The sequence below is a fragment of the Pseudorasbora parva genome, chromosome 5 (genome assembly GCF_024679245.1).
Source record: "Pseudorasbora parva isolate DD20220531a chromosome 5, ASM2467924v1, whole genome shotgun sequence".
In the NCBI taxonomy this organism is placed as follows: domain Eukaryota; kingdom Metazoa; phylum Chordata; class Actinopteri; order Cypriniformes; family Gobionidae; genus Pseudorasbora; species Pseudorasbora parva.
The window spans coordinates 7,208,103-7,227,016 of NC_090176.1; the positions used below are offsets into that span (position 1 = coordinate 7,208,103).

At 38.1% G+C, this 18,914-nt stretch overlaps 1 protein-coding gene across 1 annotated transcript in view; it reads right to left on the minus strand.

Annotated features, from left to right (window-relative positions):
• agps (alkylglycerone phosphate synthase) overlaps positions 1-18,914 on the minus strand; it is a 62,732-nt gene that overhangs the window by 41,843 nt on the left and 1,975 nt on the right. The window contains exons 2-7 of the mRNA XM_067443144.1: positions 9,749-9,838; positions 8,231-8,321; positions 7,977-8,097; positions 6,554-6,628; positions 4,342-4,413; positions 2,664-2,743 (exon numbers count right to left, since the gene is read on the minus strand). Of these exons, the coding sequence (XP_067299245.1) occupies positions 2,664-2,743; positions 4,342-4,413; positions 6,554-6,628; positions 7,977-8,097; positions 8,231-8,321; positions 9,749-9,838 (529 nt within the window). The remainder of the gene's footprint in view (positions 1-2,663; positions 2,744-4,341; positions 4,414-6,553; positions 6,629-7,976; positions 8,098-8,230; positions 8,322-9,748; positions 9,839-18,914) is intronic.

Here is an 18,914-nt window from a genome sequence, read left to right on the forward strand (position 1 = left end):
CGGTAATATTATGAAATATTATTACCATTTAAAATAATTTTCTATGTGAATATATAGTAAAGTGTAATGTATTCCTATGATCAAAGCTGATTTTTCTGCATCGTGTGTGTGTGTGTGTGTGTGTGTGTGTGTGTGTGTGTGTGTGTTGGACCAGAATATTCGAATAATGTTTGATGGGTTTGTATACGATTTTTATGTATGGATTAAAATTCTCTTTTTTTTCCTTTTCTTTATCCTGCACACCTGCCATCCCCCTCGAGATGTTTACACTATAAAATCTGGCAAAATACAACACCTTTTGACAACTATCTTATATCTTAGCCATCTTTAATACGATGTACATTTGAATAGAAACCCAACCTCGTTATACTTAATAAATATATTTGCTGCTTCTTAGTGTTCCCTGCAACGGAGTATATTTTCTGCATTTTGGGTTAAGCTGCGTTGGTTTGACATTTTGGAGAATAAAAATAATAGAATTAAAAATGTCTTTGTACCCGTTCGGGATGTGCTGGAGAGAAAATCTTCCCTCACCGGCACATTACAGTGCATTGTGTGGCTGTGAACAAATGATCAGACCCTCTTAAATGTTTCACTCTGTTATATTGCAGCCATTTACTAAAATAATTTAAGTTAATTTTTCTCATTAATGTACACAGCACCCCATATTGGCTGAAAAATACAGAATTGTTGACATTTTGCAGATTTATTAAAAAAGTAAAACTGAAATATCACATGGTCCGAAGTATTCAGACCCTTTGCTCAGTATTTAGTAGAAGCTCCCTTTTGATCTAATACAGCCGTGAATCTTTTTGGGAAAGATGTAACAAGCTTTTCACATCTGGATTTGGGGATCCTCTGCCATTCCTCCTGCAGATCCTCTCCAGTTCTGTCAGGTTGGATGGTAAACGTTGGTGGACAGCCATTTTCAGGTCTCTCCAGAGATGCTCAATTGAAGTCAGGGCTCTGGCTGAGCCATTCAAGAACAGTCACAGAGTTGTTGTGAAGCCAGTCCTTTGATATTTTAGCTGTGTGCTTAGGGTCATTGTCTTGTTGGAAGGTGAATCTTCGGATATCCCTGTACTTGGCCACATTCATCTTTTTGATTGCAACCAGTCGTCATGTCCCTGCAGCTGAAAAACACCCCCACAGCATGATGCTGCCACCACCATGCTTCACTGTATTGGACAGGGGATGAGCAGTGCCTGGTTTTCTCCACACATACCGCTTAGAATTAAGGCCAAAAAGTTCGGTCTTGGTCTCATCAGACCAGAGCATCTTATTTCTCACCATCTTGGAGTCCTTCAGGTATTTTTTACGAAACTCCATGAGGGCTTTAATGTGTCTTGCACTGAGGAGAGGCTTCGGTTGGGCCACTCTGCCATAAAGCCCCGACTGGTGGAGGGCTGCAGTGATGGTTGACTTTCTACAACTTTCTCCCATCTCTGCATCTCTGGAGCTCAGCCTCAGTGATCTTTGGGTTCTTCTTTACCTCTCTCACCAAGGCGCTTCTCCCCAGATAGCTCAGTTTGGCCAGACGGCCAGCTCTAGGAAGGGTTCTGGTCGTCCCAAACGTCTTCCATTTAAGGTTTATGGAGGCCCTTAGGAACCTTAAGTGGAGCAGATTTTTTTGTAACCTTGGCCAGATCTGTGCCTTTCCACAATTCTGTCTCTGAGCTCTTCAGGCAGTTCCTTTGACCTCATGATTCTCATTTGCTCTGACATGCACTGTGAGCTGTAAGGTCTTATATAGACAGGTGTGTGGCTTTCCTAATCAAGTCCAATCAGTATAATCAATCACAGCTGGACTCAAATGAAGGTGTAGAACCATCTCAAGGATGATCAGAAGAAATGGACCGCACCTGAGTTAAATAAATGAGTGTCACAGCAAAGGGTCTGAATACTTAGGGCCGTGTGATATTTCAGTTTTTCTTTTTTAATAAATCTGCAAAAATATCTACAATTCTGTGTTTTTCTGTCAATATAGGGTGCTGTGTGTACATTAATGAGAAAAAAATGGCTGCAATATAACAGAGTGAAAAATGTAAGGGGGGTCTGAATACTTTTCGTACCCACTGTATATGCGAGTGTGTGTAAACACACTCTCACAACACACACACACTTGCTCACACACACAGACCTACACTCATACACACTCACACACAGGTGTGATGACCTGTAATAATCGTGACTTTCCCTTCTGTGAAAAATCAGCACATTTTCTGAAGTGAACAATAAAAGCACACACGATCACACCTTTCCCTCCAGCTCGGGCTTTAGCTGGTGTGTGTTTCAGGCGTTCTGACTATCAAGCAGGTTTTGTCCCACAGGGGTTAAATGCTCTTCGGGAAACCAAAGCTGGCTCCGCCCCTCAGATATCAATCATGCCACTGCGCTCATAAAACAACCGCGCCACTTATGACTCACTGCCTTTCATGTGCTTGACCCCACGACCCCAGAACAGGTCAGCCAAGGTCAGAGTCAGAGCAGCAGATGAAATATGCAGAGGGGAGAAAATGAAAGAGAGGGGAGAACAGACAGGTACACAGTACAGAGAGCGCTGTTAATGCATGTACATTTAATACACACACACACACAGAGGTGCTGAATGAGTGTCTGTGTGTCACACCTGTATGTAAGCATGTGTTGGTGCAAATGCTCACCATCTGAGACGTGTCTAAAGAAACAATGGAGCGAGTCTCCTCATGAGGGCACTCAAGGGCACTGGACACACTCGTTCCACCTGTGTGTGTGAGAGAGAGAGAGAGAGAGAGAGAGAGAGAGAGAGAGAGAGAGAGAGAGAGAGAGAGAGAGAGAGAGAGAGAGAGAGAGAGAGAGAGAGAGAGAGAGAGAGAGAGAGAGCGAGAGAGAGAGAGAGAGAGAGAGAGCGAAAGAGAGAGAGAGAGAGAGAGAGAGAGAGAGAGGAGAGAGAGAGAGAGAGAGAGAGAGAGAGAGAGAGAGAGAGAGGAGAGGAGGAGAGGAGAGAGAGAGAGAGAGAGAGAGAGAGAGAGAGAGAGAGAGAGAGAGAGAGAGAGAGAGAGAGAGAGAGAGATTCTTCAGTTCAATCTTTGTGTGCTAAAGGCACGTACGTTCCTGTAGAGATAGCAATATTTTTTTGCCAAATAAATGAAAAGCGTGTCATCAATGTCTTCTCTCTTGCTGTATCAAAATCTCACCTAGCTTTCCAGATTGTGCATGATTACATGAAATAACTTTTTGATTACTGAATCCTAAATTGCGGATAATTAAGCTATACATATCATATGCTGAAGTAAATTACTGGAGTGTTAACGAAAAAAAGAAAAAAACAACAAGAACCGTGCAGAACCGAAAAGCGTGACCCTAAAATGGTGATACGAACCGAACCGTGTGTTTGTGAACCGTGCTGCCCCTAATATGCTCCTAAAACACAATCATCAGTTGCAGTTTTCATCCAATTTATTTATTGTTTTTGGTATTTATTCAAGTGCATTTTTTGTTAACAGACTGACAGTCCATGCTTTTATTGTTTTTGGTTATTTTGTTCATTTATTGTGGATTTTAATTTTTTTCCCATTTTGGGTGTTAAATAGTCTTTAGAAATAAAAGTTTATTGATCTTTGAAAAGGTGTAAATGCATTTTTATGCCATTATCATTATTTTAGATGAAAACGGTCTCAGACCGACAATATTATCGTTTATCGCAATAATTTCTTGGCCAATTTATCGTCCAGCAAAATTTGTTATCGTGACAGGCCTACACACACATTTTTAAATATTTAAATAAAAGGATTCCTCTCTGGAGAAGCGTTCAGTCTTTCCTCTCACATGTAAACAGCAAATCCACCGTGGTGTGAGCACAACTGGCTTTTAAAGGGATTGAGGGAAAAGACTTTGATTGGTTTATTGCACGTTATGCTCAAAGCACACCCATGACTCATTAAGAGACGAGGGACGACCCTTTTAGACCATGAGTCGTGGAGAACAGATCGTTTTTCCGTCGTTAAACTAGCAAAAGTGGATTCGGGCACGCCCTAAGTGCTCCTGTGTGCTGTGTTTCAGGTGTAGGTTCAGGGTTAGTTACCCAGTTATTGTAATCACTGTAATAAGTACATAGTATGTACATGGGGAACGGGACTATAATATAAAGTGCTACCGATTATTTCCATTCAATTGTGTTCAAAATTAGGGGAAAGTGAATAAAACGGCAAGAAAGTGCAGGGGAAGAGAGAAGCACGCCAAACATAAGTGTAACACAGCGTAAGCCTTCCCCATTGATCCTCCAAACCGGCTGCGTCTCATTAGAGAAACATGAGGCTGTCTGGAGCTTCAGATCAGGGTTTTCTTGATGAATCTACTCACCTCCGTAGGGTATCAAGCAGACGTTGTGTTTGCAGGCCAGCTCCACGATCTTCTCCACATCACTGTGACAGCCTGCCAAAATGGCACAACCATTATCATACAATTTATTTAGAGCGCTCATTCATAAACAACCTTTACGCTTACAGCAACAGTCAAAGGTTTGGGGCTGGTTTTCTCAGGATTATTTGATGAACAAAGGAACAGCATTTATTTTAACCCTCATCCTTCACTCACACTTTGTAACAAATCCTTCTCTCGCGGGTCAAAATGACCCGAAGCCCTAAAATGATACTCCTTTTTGTCCAGAAATCTTATTTAATTTGATATTTTTTACATTTGAAAGCATTTTTGGTGAATTTTTGTGTTACGTTTTAATGTAAATGTTACCTTTACATCACTAGATTTTATTAATAAATAAATAATAATTTAAGCACATTCTTCACATTTCAATCTAAATTCCAAATAACTCACAATTTCATGCATAACTTTTAATTCAGCTCATTCACATTGGGTGTCTTTGCTGACCTCTTGGGGGAAAATAACAATATAACATATTTCATCTATCTCATCTTCATCTATTTCACTCTAGTCACTACATGGAGCAAATGAGCTATTCCGCTGGGCCCTGAAGTCATTTATCATAATTTTTGGGTAAAGTTTCTAGCATTGTTAGTTCGAATTTTGAGCATTTTTAGGTTGTTCTGTGTGTATTCCTCACATTACATTCATTCCTATGGGGGTCAAATTGACCCGTGAGGGAAGGTTGATACTTTTTTAAACTTCAAATCCAATTTTTTTTAAAAATGTATTCGTGGTTCAAGTGCGACAAAAGTCCCAGGGTCTTGGACCACTCAAGTGTAATTTTAAAAATAAATAAATAAATAAAAATGAGTTTGGTGTCAAAATGAATTTTTACTGGAGTAAATGCCATTTTGCATTAAGTGCTAATAGCTAGCCTAGTTTACTAAACGTCTTGATGGGTCAGACAAAATTACAGAAGACTCCAAATTATCTAGAGTGGTAATAGTGTAGGAGTAAGCCACAGGGCAGATCATTTTGACACAAATCGACCCGACGTTTGAATCCGCCTTTTGCCAAACTCGCTCTACTTCCTTTTCCCATCACATATCAGATCGGAAAGGCATTTACTTTCAAAAAAATAAAGAAACTATTCGAAAAGTGTCAATAAAGCGTCTAACGTGTGTTTAATAATAAGTGTTTATCGGTTAGGGGTAGGTAAACAGCAGAGGCGGACAGTAGTGGAGTATTTTTACTTTTCACTCAAGTAAATTTTTAAGTATATACTTTATCAGTGTCTTTCTTCAGAAAACTTTTACTTCACTGCATTCAGCAGCATAATATATAATGTCATACTTTTAACTGCACTACACTTCATAAATAAAAGATGTTGTTTTATAACTTTTAATACTTAATTAGACTAAAAATGTAGTACTTTCTTACTTGTCCTCAAGTAAAACTTTGAATACTAGTATACAGTACTACATTTTTAATGTAATTAAGTATTAAATGATATTCAATATGAAATTTATTGCTGAAAAAAGTACAATATTATGTTTTGTAATGTTGTGAAGTAAAAGTTTTCCAAAAAAGAACACTGATCAAAGTAATTACTTGAAAAACAAAATTACTTGGAAAGTAAAAATACTTGAGTACTGTCCGCCTCTGGTAAAAAAAACAAACATGCTGAATTAGAGACGATAAACCAAAAGCATTGATAGTAAAAAGTAGGTGAGTCTTACACCACATACAACCCATGCATCTCAATATCCTAAAGATTAGACAAAAAATATCCTCTCAGTCACAGTTCTTAGTAAAAGTGAATACAAGTCATTTCAGAGGCAGAGAAAGTGACTTTTCTTCGCGATTATGAAAAGGAGGATTTTCTGAAGGAGACTGCGACGGTGACGGGATAATCTACTGAGGGTGAACCCCGGATGAATGCTCTGAGAGAGAGCGTCCTGGAAGGAGGCGTGTATAGAGGAGGCACATGATTTGCTGGCCGCTTGGGTTTTCTCCTAATGAAAGCTCAGCCGTTAATCAGAGACGCTGGAATGGGTCCTGTCAGGAATCCACCAATCAGAGAGCAGCTAGACTATCACTGGAGGGCACCGCCCCTTTCTGTCTAATTAAAGCGGCAGCTCATGAATATTAATTAGCTGAAGGAGCCACTGAACCCTTTGCAGTCACTCACTTGGCCAAACCACCATGTCGGGGACGCGCCCGATCCTCCCCTCGCGGAGGGCAAAGATCTCATGCAGGCAGTGACCTGAGGAAGAGACAGAGAGGAGACGGACATAAAAACCAGCTAACTCTACCAAAATAAACTCAATCTGAAGCTTTCATGCGATACGAACACATGATCTAATTTATTAACTTGAGGCACCGTGCAGGATTTATTAGAAGTAATGGTCTAACCTCTCGATAAATATACCAGTTTGGGGTGAGAAATTACTAGCTTTATTGAGCAAGGACATTTTAAATTAATCAAAAGTTATAGTAAAGCCATTTATAATGTTGCTAAAAACAAACAAATCAAGGTTCACACACAGATATGAAGAAGCACAACTGTGATGATAATAATCATAAATGTGTCTTGATCATCAAATCCTCATATGAGAATGATTACTGAAGGATCATGAGACTCTGAAGACTGGAGTAATGATGATAAATTCAGCTTTGATCACAGAATACATTACACTTTAACATATATTCACATAGAAAACAGCTGTTTTAATAAATAAATAACTATTTAATAAAATGTAAGCTGTACATTCAATCAAATAAATATAGCTTTGGTGAGCAGAAGAGGCTACTGTATAATGATTAATATATTAAATGACTAATTTTCATATATAAGAGAAACGTGTTTTGATCAAATTTAAATTAATTATATTAAAATAATTTTTTGATAAATAAAAAAATCAAAATCAAAATCAAAAGAAAATTTTAAATCATACAATATTTATAGTTAAATAAAACCTATTTTAGGACCATTATATATATATTTTGCATTGTGTCACATGATTTTATCAAGTAACGTATGATTAATAATAACCTAAAAATAGTAAACTAAAATCATACCATAATTATTGTTAAATAAAACCTATTTTAGGACCATTATATATGTTTTTATTGTCACATTTTATCAAGCAATGTATATTAATAATAAACTAAAATCATTTAATAATTACAGTTAAATAAAACCTATTTTACGATCATTATATATATTTTGCATTGTCACATGATTTTATCAAATAATGTATTTTAATAATAACCTAATAATAGTAAACTAAAATCATACCATAATTATTGTTAAATAAAACCTATTTTAGGACCATTATATCTTTATTTCATCATCACATTTTATCAAGCACATGTATATTATTAATAAACTAAAATCATACAATAATTATAGTTCAATAAAACCAATTTTAGGACCATTATATATTTTTCGCATGGTCACATTTGATCAAGAAATGAATATTAAATTAAGCTGAATTTCTTTATGAAACAAATTTCCCAGTGAAACGTGATGTAAAACATGGCAAAATTCCCATGCATGCTTGGAAATTTGCTAAAACTATTTTCTGCCGAGCACGAGGCTCTGTCTTTACCATGCGCTCTGAAAACCCGGTCCTCCGGATCATGTGACGCGGACACACCCGCTGCTTTCAGATCCTCCATGAAGGGCTCGTTCAGGTTAGGAGGCGTGACCGCACTCAAGTTCAGAGAGGGCTGGAGGAAGACACGCATGGCATACATTACACACACAATCACAATCACACACACACACACACACACACACACACACACACACACACACACACACACACAACACAAGAGTCTGGCTGAAGCACACTCCACTTACTGTCGCAGGAGATTTATGCTGTAAACTGGCTCCAAACGTGCCCTCAAACCAGTCCTTCAGACTTGGTAAAATCAGCCCACTCAACCGATACCTGAGACCAGCAAAAAACAGCCAAAATGCTTTCATGAGTCACAATCTACTACTGAACCGTCTCCTCACATCTAGACTAAAGTGCCTAAATCTGCATTGGCCATGCAAGTCTATACAAAACATGTGATGCGTGGGTTAATACAGACTAGCTCATGTCAACTTTACTGTTATTGTAGGAATTTTTGTTATTTTCCTTTATTTGTTTTTTTTTCTTAAATTAAAGTGTAAACAATTAAAACCTAAATATGATTTAATTAAATAAAATCGATGTAATCCATTAAATCGTTTCAACGCTTGCTCTCTAACCTCCTCCTTGTGTTGAGTTTTCCAGCCACTAGATGGCATGAGCACTTCACACAACATCATCAAACTGACCTCGCCACTCAACGGCTGGACGCTCCTACCACAGGAAAAGGTTATATACCCGAGTAAAACAATATTGTATAAAACTAAAAATGCATAATGTTTTTCACAATGATAATAACCACCAAGGACCAATAATAACGGAGCATCAGATCCTCATATTAGAATGATTTCTGAAGGATCATGTGACACGTGCCAGTGTGAGCACATCATCTGTGTGTGTGTGTGTGTGTGTGTGTGTGTGTGTGTGTGTGTTTGTGTGTGTGTGTGTGTGTGTGTGTGTAGGTCCTTGAGACTGTGGTAAACATCTCCGTCCAGACCGTGTTATGAAACTCATGTGTGCTGAAGTGCACTATAGCAACGTTTAGAAAGACCAAAAAACAAAAAAAGCATCGCACGGCTAGTGCACATGTAACAATACAGGATTTTTTTTTTAAGTGCCCCCTTATGCTACTTTAACGGTTCCTAATTAGGTTTTAGAGACTCCTACAATAGGTTTACATGCATCCCCCAAAAACCCAATTACACTCATTATTTTGTACTTTTCCCATAATACACACTGCACATCTTTTCTCACAGCGGCTGAAACAGTTTGATTATGGATTCAGTCTATCTAAACCTGAGAGCTGCTCTGCTCTGATTGGTCAGAAGGGCCAGTCTGTTGTGATTAATCTACTCTGCTCTGATTTGCTTTGTCAGCAGAAAACAGCGTCTCTTCTCGACCAGAACAACACAAACGAAACTCTTCCAGTCTCAGATACAACTGCAGTGTTTGACGGTCGAAGTAGACTCTGTTCACCATCAGCCAATGAAGACCAGAGACTGGATTATGTAAATGTTACAAACTTTTTTCACACATTACACAAAATATGTTCCTCAGAAAAAAGACATCAGGGTGAGTAAAGGATGTCAGAACGCTCTATTTTTGCGGTGAACTGTCCCTTTAAGATTGTAGTGCACTCAGCTCTGCTTAACACATTTGTATTTGGAGGATTTTCCCCAGAACAGGTGCAGAAAATACCAATACAGAGTGTAATTCGTATGTGTTTGGTGCAGCGTACTCACCGTTTGCCTGTGAACTCTGCTTGACCCTTTTTATTGAACAGGAACCTGGAGTCACTGTAACCCCAGCCATTCCACTTCATGATCTCCTGTCTGAAACAAACAGAGGCCACGAGTTTACTCGCTGTTTGTCAATACCACAGAGTGTATTCAATGGCATCTTTGTCTTGCACGTCTGCAAATATAACAATCACAGTGGCCATTATCCAGCTAACGGGGAACGTGCTCTGAAAGATCTCTCAAAGTTATCAAAAAAAAAATCTTGCAGCAACGTTATTAGAACATGGGGCCAACGTTATTTGCTATTGACTAACTTTCTAAAAAAGTTAGCTTTAAAACGTTATTCTTACATTGTTAGTGGAACGTTTTAAAAACGTTACTACATTAAAAAAAGTATTAGTCATTACAAATGACGTTGCAGGATCCCCACGCCCTGTTGTGCTTTTATTCATTATTTTTTATTTAAAATCCAAAAGTTTTTACTGAACATGGCTCGTAAGAATTACAATTCTCTTTGTTTACTCTTTCATAGAAGTCAGGTTAACGTAGCCTACTACATTTAAACAGCATTTTATTCAATTCATTTATTCATATTTTATACTTTAGATATAGCTCACACAAGTGGCAAAACATTTAAACATATATCTTACAATAGGCTATTCAAAAACAGCCAACTCTCATCTTTTCTTTTGTTTTTAAACCCTTTTAAAAGAAATCCTGCAGGTCATAAAGCCTACGAGTGCTATCCATTATGGCACTTTTTTTTAACCTAAATGCCAGGTAAGGTGTCGTTTCCTTGCTTAACTTGAGAAAAAAAGCCATTGCTGTGTCCCAATTCGCCTACTTATACTACGTCCTAAAAGTGTGTACTCTTTTTGTGAAGAAAAGGTATATACTTTTGAGTGTGTAGCAGAAAACTATGCAAGCTTCGGGACATACTCGGGACATACTACTACATACTACTATCTTTAACGGACTCTGTCGCTTAGTTACGTGCATCCCGTCACCGTTTATCTGGCCTGTCAATCATCGTCAGATTCGTCAGAGTTCAAATCCTCCACATTCAGTTTAATCTCCTGCCGTATCGGAGAGAAATGTAGCCGCTCGTTGATCTGCCATGTGTGGGTCTTTAATGCAGAGACTCTCCTCATGTGTTTGCAGTTTAAATATAATGATGCATTTAAAAGTTAATGGCCAAACGTGTCATTTAAAAAGTTCTCAATGCTGCTGCATGTGAAATATAATGTGGACAACACTGAATAAATATATTTTTGTCCGGTTAAATATTGAGAGTTGGTCACTCAAACCCCTTTATCTAAACGTCTCTACTTAACCGTCTGACTCGCACATCTGTCATGTTTGTAGTTTTTTAACGCTTTTTATCCGCGTTTGTAGTTCTAATCGAATCCTCGTCCAACTCGCAATGGGTTGTGGGCAATATCAGCCGTTAGAGTGCCCATCGATCCGTACTTCTAATTCGGACCGGAAATAGTAAACCATCCGGGAATCTTTGGGATAATCTTTTCAACATACTACGATTTGGGACATACTAATTCTATTTTCGAATACTATTTAGGATGGATAGTATGCGAATTGGGACGGAGGGCTAGTGTTGACTTCGAAACAAGTATATTTTAAATGATATGCATCTGTTGTGAAATTGCTAGATTGTCGCGTCAGTACATGTTTATTTTAATGCAAACAATGTTTTGTCGCTTTAATGCAGCAGTGCAGCAAAAAATACACTCGGTGCGAAAACGATCCGTGCACTGCTGCACACCTGGAACGGACTGACGGACCGCATTCGCGTGCAGTGTGAAAGCTGTCATCCGATAACATGGGTACAGAAAAAAATACGCACCGCACACGCACTGCAGACGGAGTATGTGTGAAACGGCCGCTAGTCATAGAGCTTTTTTCTTAAACTTCAGATACAAAATTTGTATATCACAAATGACACTTAAATGCTCTTTTTCGTTAAAATACATATATTTTTTACAATCAGAAGAAAAACCCCAGATTATAAAATAATTATGTATTAAATATAAATGTAATATAAATATAAAAGTCAATTATAAAAGTGGTCTTACCTTTTTTAAAGAAAGAATAAGATGTCAATAAACAAAAGCAAGTCCATTAAAGGAGAAAACAGGAATATTTTATTTGATCATACCCTTATAAGAACGTTATTTAAAATGTTAGTGTAACGTTTATATGACTTTCTTATAACATAATAAGAACGTTAAAACAACGTTTAAAAAACTGGATGCTTTTAATGTTCCTAGAACATTCAGAAACGTTTTTATAACTTAATGGGAACGTTGGGGAAACGTTCTTATAACCTAAAATTGTTAGCTGGGATAGTGACCGGTGGAGATGAAACACTCCTGTCTTAACAGTATGATAATGAGAGCTCATGAACTCACCATCATGTCGTTTTTCGTTTAACTTCCAAACACAAATGAAGATATTCTTTATGAAACCTGAGGGATTTCTGTCCCTTAAGTACATTATTCCTCCCAAACTTAAAAGATCAACAACAAAAAAATAATCAAAAAGGCATCGTAAAAATAACTAATCGAGTGTCAAAATCCAAATCCAAGTCTTTTGAAGAGACACGAACGAACAGATTTACAACGACGCACATACTGTACTAAACACGGACGTTCAGATGATTGCGTGACACACGAAAGCAGCACGAGAGCGAGGAAACGCAGAATTAAAGGTCTTGGAAGAGCTAAACATTTAGTTTGAGAGCGGTCATTTTGAGCTCTCTTGCGATTAGAGCTGTGACGGATTGCATTGATCATCTGAAGCGCACACACACTCCTCAGAGTGAAGAGCAAACATCATTTAAATCACCAGATCACATTTAGTTCTAGAAGTATGATTGTTCAAAGCATTTTAGATGATTTATTTTTTATCCTTATAGTGCATTAACAGCGGGAGAGGCAGGACGTTATGAGCACCAGGAGAGATGCTGCCCGAGCGCGAGTATTGCCTGAGGGGAAAAAATGAAAGCTTACGTAGTTTCTGTGACAATATTACATTAAACGACAATATATAATGTAAATGGATCGAATGGGTGAATATTTGTGGGTCCTTATAATAATACACAAATAATAATAAGTAAAAAAAAACTCATCTTTATAAATGCTGGCTTAAAATATCGAGATACATATCGTATCGCAAGTTCAGTATCGTGATATATATTGAATCGTGACACGAGTGTATCGTTACACCCTAAGTCTTTTGTGATTGGTCTACTCTGCTCTGATTGGTCAGATGACCCAGTCTGTTGTGATTGGTCTACTCTGCTCTGATTGGTCAGATGACCCAGTCTGTTGTGATTGGTCTACTCAGCTCTTGTGTTTGATGCACAGCTATAAACAGTATGAACAATATGGTGTAGGTTTTGCTGTATCACTCATCACCGTAGATTTTCTTTTAGCAGAAAACAGCGTCTCTTCTCAACCTAAACAACACAAACCAAACTCTTCCAGTCTCAGATACAACTGCAGTGTTTGACGGTCGAAGTAGACTCTGTTCAACATCAGCCAATCAAGACCAGAGACTGGCATTATGTAAATGTGTTACAAACCTACGTAGGTTCAGCTGGAAGTTCATTAGACTGGAATTACTGACGACTTTTCAGAATCGATTCTTTCTTTTAGAGACAAAAACTCAATTTATCTGCACTTTGACCTTTGAAACTTTGTAGACCTTTTAAACTCACAAACAACAACATTATGAGAGGTAATATCTGAAAAAGCTTTAAAACAAAAGGGGACCAAAAGGGTATTTCTTTATGAATGTTATATTTTTGAGCAACTTTGTTCATCTGGCACACACTAGTTCTAACACGAGGACATATTTCACAATCCTACAGTTTAATGTGTGGCATGATAAGATACGAGAATGCTAAAAGTGTTTCTTACTGCTCCTGGCAACAATCTCTATATCTTCTACATCTACCCATTTCTCTTTGACAACAAACATTCACTCACCGAAATTCCAGCAGTATCTTATCAATGAAATACACAAGATATACAAGGCTGCGGGATAAAAGCGAGGCCTATCATATCAAAAATGTTTCTATATACTGCTGCCCACGTTGACCAGGAGAAGTAAAGTAAGAGCCTGTCCCAACAGCCACACTTGCGGTCTTGGCCTCTTGTGTATGAAACAGGAAGCATAAGTGTGTCAGACAGGAAGCATCAAAATGTTCCAGGTTTGAAAGATGCCAAATCCTAAAGCACACTAAATCCATCTTGGTCAAATTTTGGTTTTGCTAATACTTATTCTGTAGAAAGATGAACATAAACAGTGATGCAAGCCCAAATATTAAAAGTCACAAATGTAATCCACTGTTTCGTAAAGGGGGGTTACAATTAAAGGGGGGGTGAAATGCTGTTTCATGCATACTGATCTTTTTACACTGTTAAAGACTTGGAATCCCATACTAAACATAGACAAAGTTTCAAAAGTTAAGGTGGACGTTTGATGGGAGTATTTCTTTGTCAAAAATACTACTTCCGGTTAGTCATAAGTTTCGGCAAGTTTTTTGCGATCATGCGTCCCCTTTGACGTTAATGGGGGCGGAATTTCCTTGTATGGGCCTTACGGACAATTCTACCGGAAGCGCGTGAGAGAGAGAGAGAGGGAGAGAGCGAAAGCAACAGGCTACGCCCATCAAAGCGCTGGCTTGTAGGATGCTGGACAGGTGACAATTACACATAGCACATAACAATATCACCAAAAAAGTGCGTTTTTGGTTGCCAGACCAAGACAGTCCTGCACAGATTCGCCAAAACCCCGCGTTAAGGCAACAGTGGATGTAATTTGCTTTTCCGGATCAGCAACTGAGTTGCGCGAATGTTTATATCTGTTCGCTGCATTTCGGTGCCGACTGTTTCATAAACAAGGCCCAGCTCGACGCCGGCTTTTCCCAATCGCCTAATGCTGAAGGATGGAGCAGTCCCAACGTTAGAACCGCAGGCGGTGAGTGAGACTGCTTCAAATGTCTGTGTTTTTTTTAGTCCGCTTACTGTCTACACAAACCACGCGTAAACACACAAACACACGTGCACAACTGCACTTCCCACATGTACACCTTCAAAGACAAAAATACGACGATATAATTCAAGTATAAATATGTAAATAACACAAGCCGCTAAGCATATTATATAGTTAGTGTATATCGTACCACATAGAGACGTCCTGCTCTAGTCGTTTTTGCTGCTGCTCCTGTTCAACTGCAGCCTCTGGGTCTGATTCCGGATCATAGATGTATGGCTGTATCTGATTAAAAGCCATATTTTTATTTTGAATAAAGTTTTTTTCCCACACAGCGCGCTGCTGCACACGTCATTATTTAGCTCCGCTCACACGACACGCCCCCACCCGCTCGGCTTGTTTCGGAAAGACTCGGAACAGCGCATCTTTCTTATATAATTATTAAAAAAATAAAGACTTTTCGGAGATATGCAGGATGCAATGCTACTCTATAGGTACTCAAGATTGACATGACACTGACTGAAACTGAGTGTTTCACCCCCCCTTTAAAGTATTCACATTAGATTTGGAGTCAAATTACTGGAGGGTAAAATCTGTTGACTTTAACAATCTTTGTTGCATTATATGCCAACGTTTAAAAATGGGAAAAAGGGCTTCTTGTGTAATATCCTTTTAGATTCTGGTTCTTAACAAACTTTACCTTTAATATCTTAATTTTAAAGGCCCTCGGTGGTTCAATCCCAGAGATATGGAGATCTTAATGTGGCTCCATGAGTAAAACAGCCAAAAACCAAATGTGGGTCACTTTGCATAGAGCTGATACTTGTTTTCATTTAAAAAGGAATATCTGAAGAAGAAATAATGTTGAAACTAGAAATGCATCTAGTTTTTTTCGATCAACACAATTGCATAAAATATGCCTGAGTGTTGTTAAGTTTTTTTGTAAAGTTTGCATACCTGTAACTCTACAAGGATTAAAGATATCTTAATATCCTTCAATATGCTTATTTGTAATCAACTTTTCTTTTGTAATCTTCATTTTCAAAGACCTACAAGAATCAATCCCAAAGATATAGCTACCCCAATGTGACTCCATATCCAAATTGTTGAATGTTACCCATTTTCAATGGTCAAAAACCAAATGTGGGTCACTTTTAAAAGAGCTGATTAAGAAAAATGTCTGACGAACCAATAATACCAGAGAAACTAGAGATGCATCTTGTTTCCCTCTATCAAAACAATCACATAAAACATACCTCTGCACAAAAAATATATTTTTCAGAAGTATTTAACTCAAGAAGAGTTTAAGATATATCTTAATGTCACTTTAGATTCTTGTTGCAATGACACTTGTACTCTTCAATGTAAGGCCCTGTATGGTTAAATCCCAGGGATATTGGGATGTCAATGTGGTAAATACTGCATATTTCAACTCTTGGTAGCTTCAGAAGCTGTAAAATGTATTCTTCAGATATTCCTCTTTAACTGCAACAAGTATCAGCATGCCACACATTCAACAATTTGAACATGGAGCTACTTTGAGATCCCCATATATGTGACTAAATCATATAACGCCTTGCAAATGAAAATTTCAACAACAACAAAAAAAGTTTATAAGAACCAGAATCTATTTTTATTTTATTTTTTTTGTTCTAAAAGAACCAGACTCTAAAATTATATCGAGATATCTTTAATACTTTTAGAGTTACAGGCATGCAAACCTTGGTAAAGCAATACTGTCAGGTATGTTCCACCTAACTGTGTTGACAGAAAAAAACCGATACATACGTCTAGTTTCAAAATTATTTGTTCTTTAGATATTCTTCTTTAAAAGAAAAAAGTATCAGCTATACTAACCCACATTTGGTTTCCAACTGTGTACAATTTACTCACAGAGCCAAAGTGTGATCTCCATTTCTCTGGGACGAACCATACAGCTCTACGCAAAGTGACACATTTGGGTTTTTGGCCACTGAAAATATTTAAAATGGACCAATTTACTCACAGAGCCACATTAAGATCTCCATATCTCTGGGAATGAACCACTGAGAGCCTTTAAAATTAGGATATTAAAAGCATAGTTTGTTAAGAACCAGAATCTAAAAGGACATTAAAGGGTAAGTTCACCCTAAAATGAAAATTATTTCATTAATTACTCACCCATATGTCGTCGGACACCCGTCAGACCTTCGTTCATCTTCAGAACACAAATGAAGATATTTTTGTTGAAAGCTGAGAAAGGCTTCAGAAAGGCCTCCATTGGCATTCAGCACATTCCCACTCACAAGACCCATAAAGGCACTAAACACATCGACACAAAGCCCATCTCACTACAGGGGCTGTACAATCATTTTACGATGCGACGAAAATAGTTATTGTGTGCGCACAAAAATCAAAATAACAACCCTATCCACCAAATTATTGACGTGAACTCGATGCATGCGCGAGAATATGATGCAGCTCCACCGTTCAATACATGACCCGGAAGAGGAGGAGCGCCGCTATCGCGTGAGTTCACGGCAGAGACCTACACGGAAGACAATATCTTGACGGATAAAGTCATTATTCTGATTTTTTTTGCGCACAAAAACTATTCTCGTCACTTTGTAAAATGATTGTACAGTCACTGTAGTGAGATGGGCTTTGTGTCGATGTGTTTAGTGCCTTTATGGGTCTTGTGAGTGGGAATGTACTGAATGCCAATAGAGGCCTTTCTGAAGCCTTTCTCAGCTTTCAACAAAAATATCTTCATTTGTGTTCTGAAGATGAACGAAGGTCATACGGGTGTCCGACGACATATGGGTGAGTAATTAATGAAATAATTTTCATTTTTGGGTGAACTAACCCTTTAAGAGAGCTTTAATCCTTCTTGAATTACAGGCATGACAAATTGAAACAAAAAACTTGTGCTTTTATCCCATTTTTGAACATTCACCGTAGGCGTATAATGCAACAAAGTCAACATATGTTGCTAATAGAGCTACTACCAATCTCTGTGTAAAAATTAAATAATGATGCTGCTATCTTTCTAAAGCCATTTTACACCCCTACGCTTGACAAGCCAGACCCACATCAAGATGTTTGGTCTGGAAACTCACCATTGACGGCTCAATCCGAGGGGCGGGACAAACGGTTGTCTTTCAAACTCCCTCTGCACGCGATAGGATAGCGCTACAACCAACCAGAGCAACGAAGGTGAAGCAGAGCTTGTTGACAGATTAAACATTCGCCGTATCCGGTCGGCTAAACTCAGAACACATCTTCCCTTCTTAAGAATGACTTCAGTGCCGTTCTTTGTTCTTTTCTCAGAGAAAAGCTTAACTCCAAGTCTTCCAGAGTCGCGGTCAAAGATGATTCGAAAGACCGCCGTTCGCCAGTTTCTGTGTTTACTAGAAGCACCCAAGCGCAACTCGGCCGTCGTCATTATGACCCCGCCCACCGTCTCTATACGTGATTACACGATGTGACCAAAGTTTGGTTTTTACAGCTCAGAAGTGTATTGAGAGTTGCTAGACGACACTCGCGGCAGATTAGATTTGCTGCCTCTAGGGTGTATCTAGATTTGGCTATTACATCCCTGCAATTTGGCTCCAAATCTCAAGTGAAAAATGTCTTTTTTGACCCTGCTTTACAAAACATGGGATTACTCAGTAAATATAAATCTGTGACATTTAATACTTGGCTTCCTTCTTGATTTATACATTTCTTTCACCAGAAAAAAATTTATCAAAATCGACATTTTTAGCCAGGCACCTCTGGTTGAGTTGACACAGAATGACCCAATAGTGTAAACCAGCTTATATAAGTAACGAAGTTTCAAAAAACAATTTTATCAATGACATTATTACACCAGTAGGTGGCGACTGTTAAGAGACTGTCAAGGCAAGTACATTTTTTTGATCATTCATTTGAATTAATTAAACATTTTAAAAAGACTGTAGCAATTAACATTTTGTCAGAACCTCTAGTCAATTTTATTTTGTTTAGTTGTCTGTTCACAATTTGAAAAAAAAAAGAAAAGAAAAAAAGAATGATTCTTAATTTATCCAGAATCGTGCCACTCTACCTTTTTTTTGTATCTTTAGTCTCAGTGTTAAAAATTAAAGTGTGAACGCTAAAGCAAACAGCACTCAATGTATCCTTTTTTTTGGTC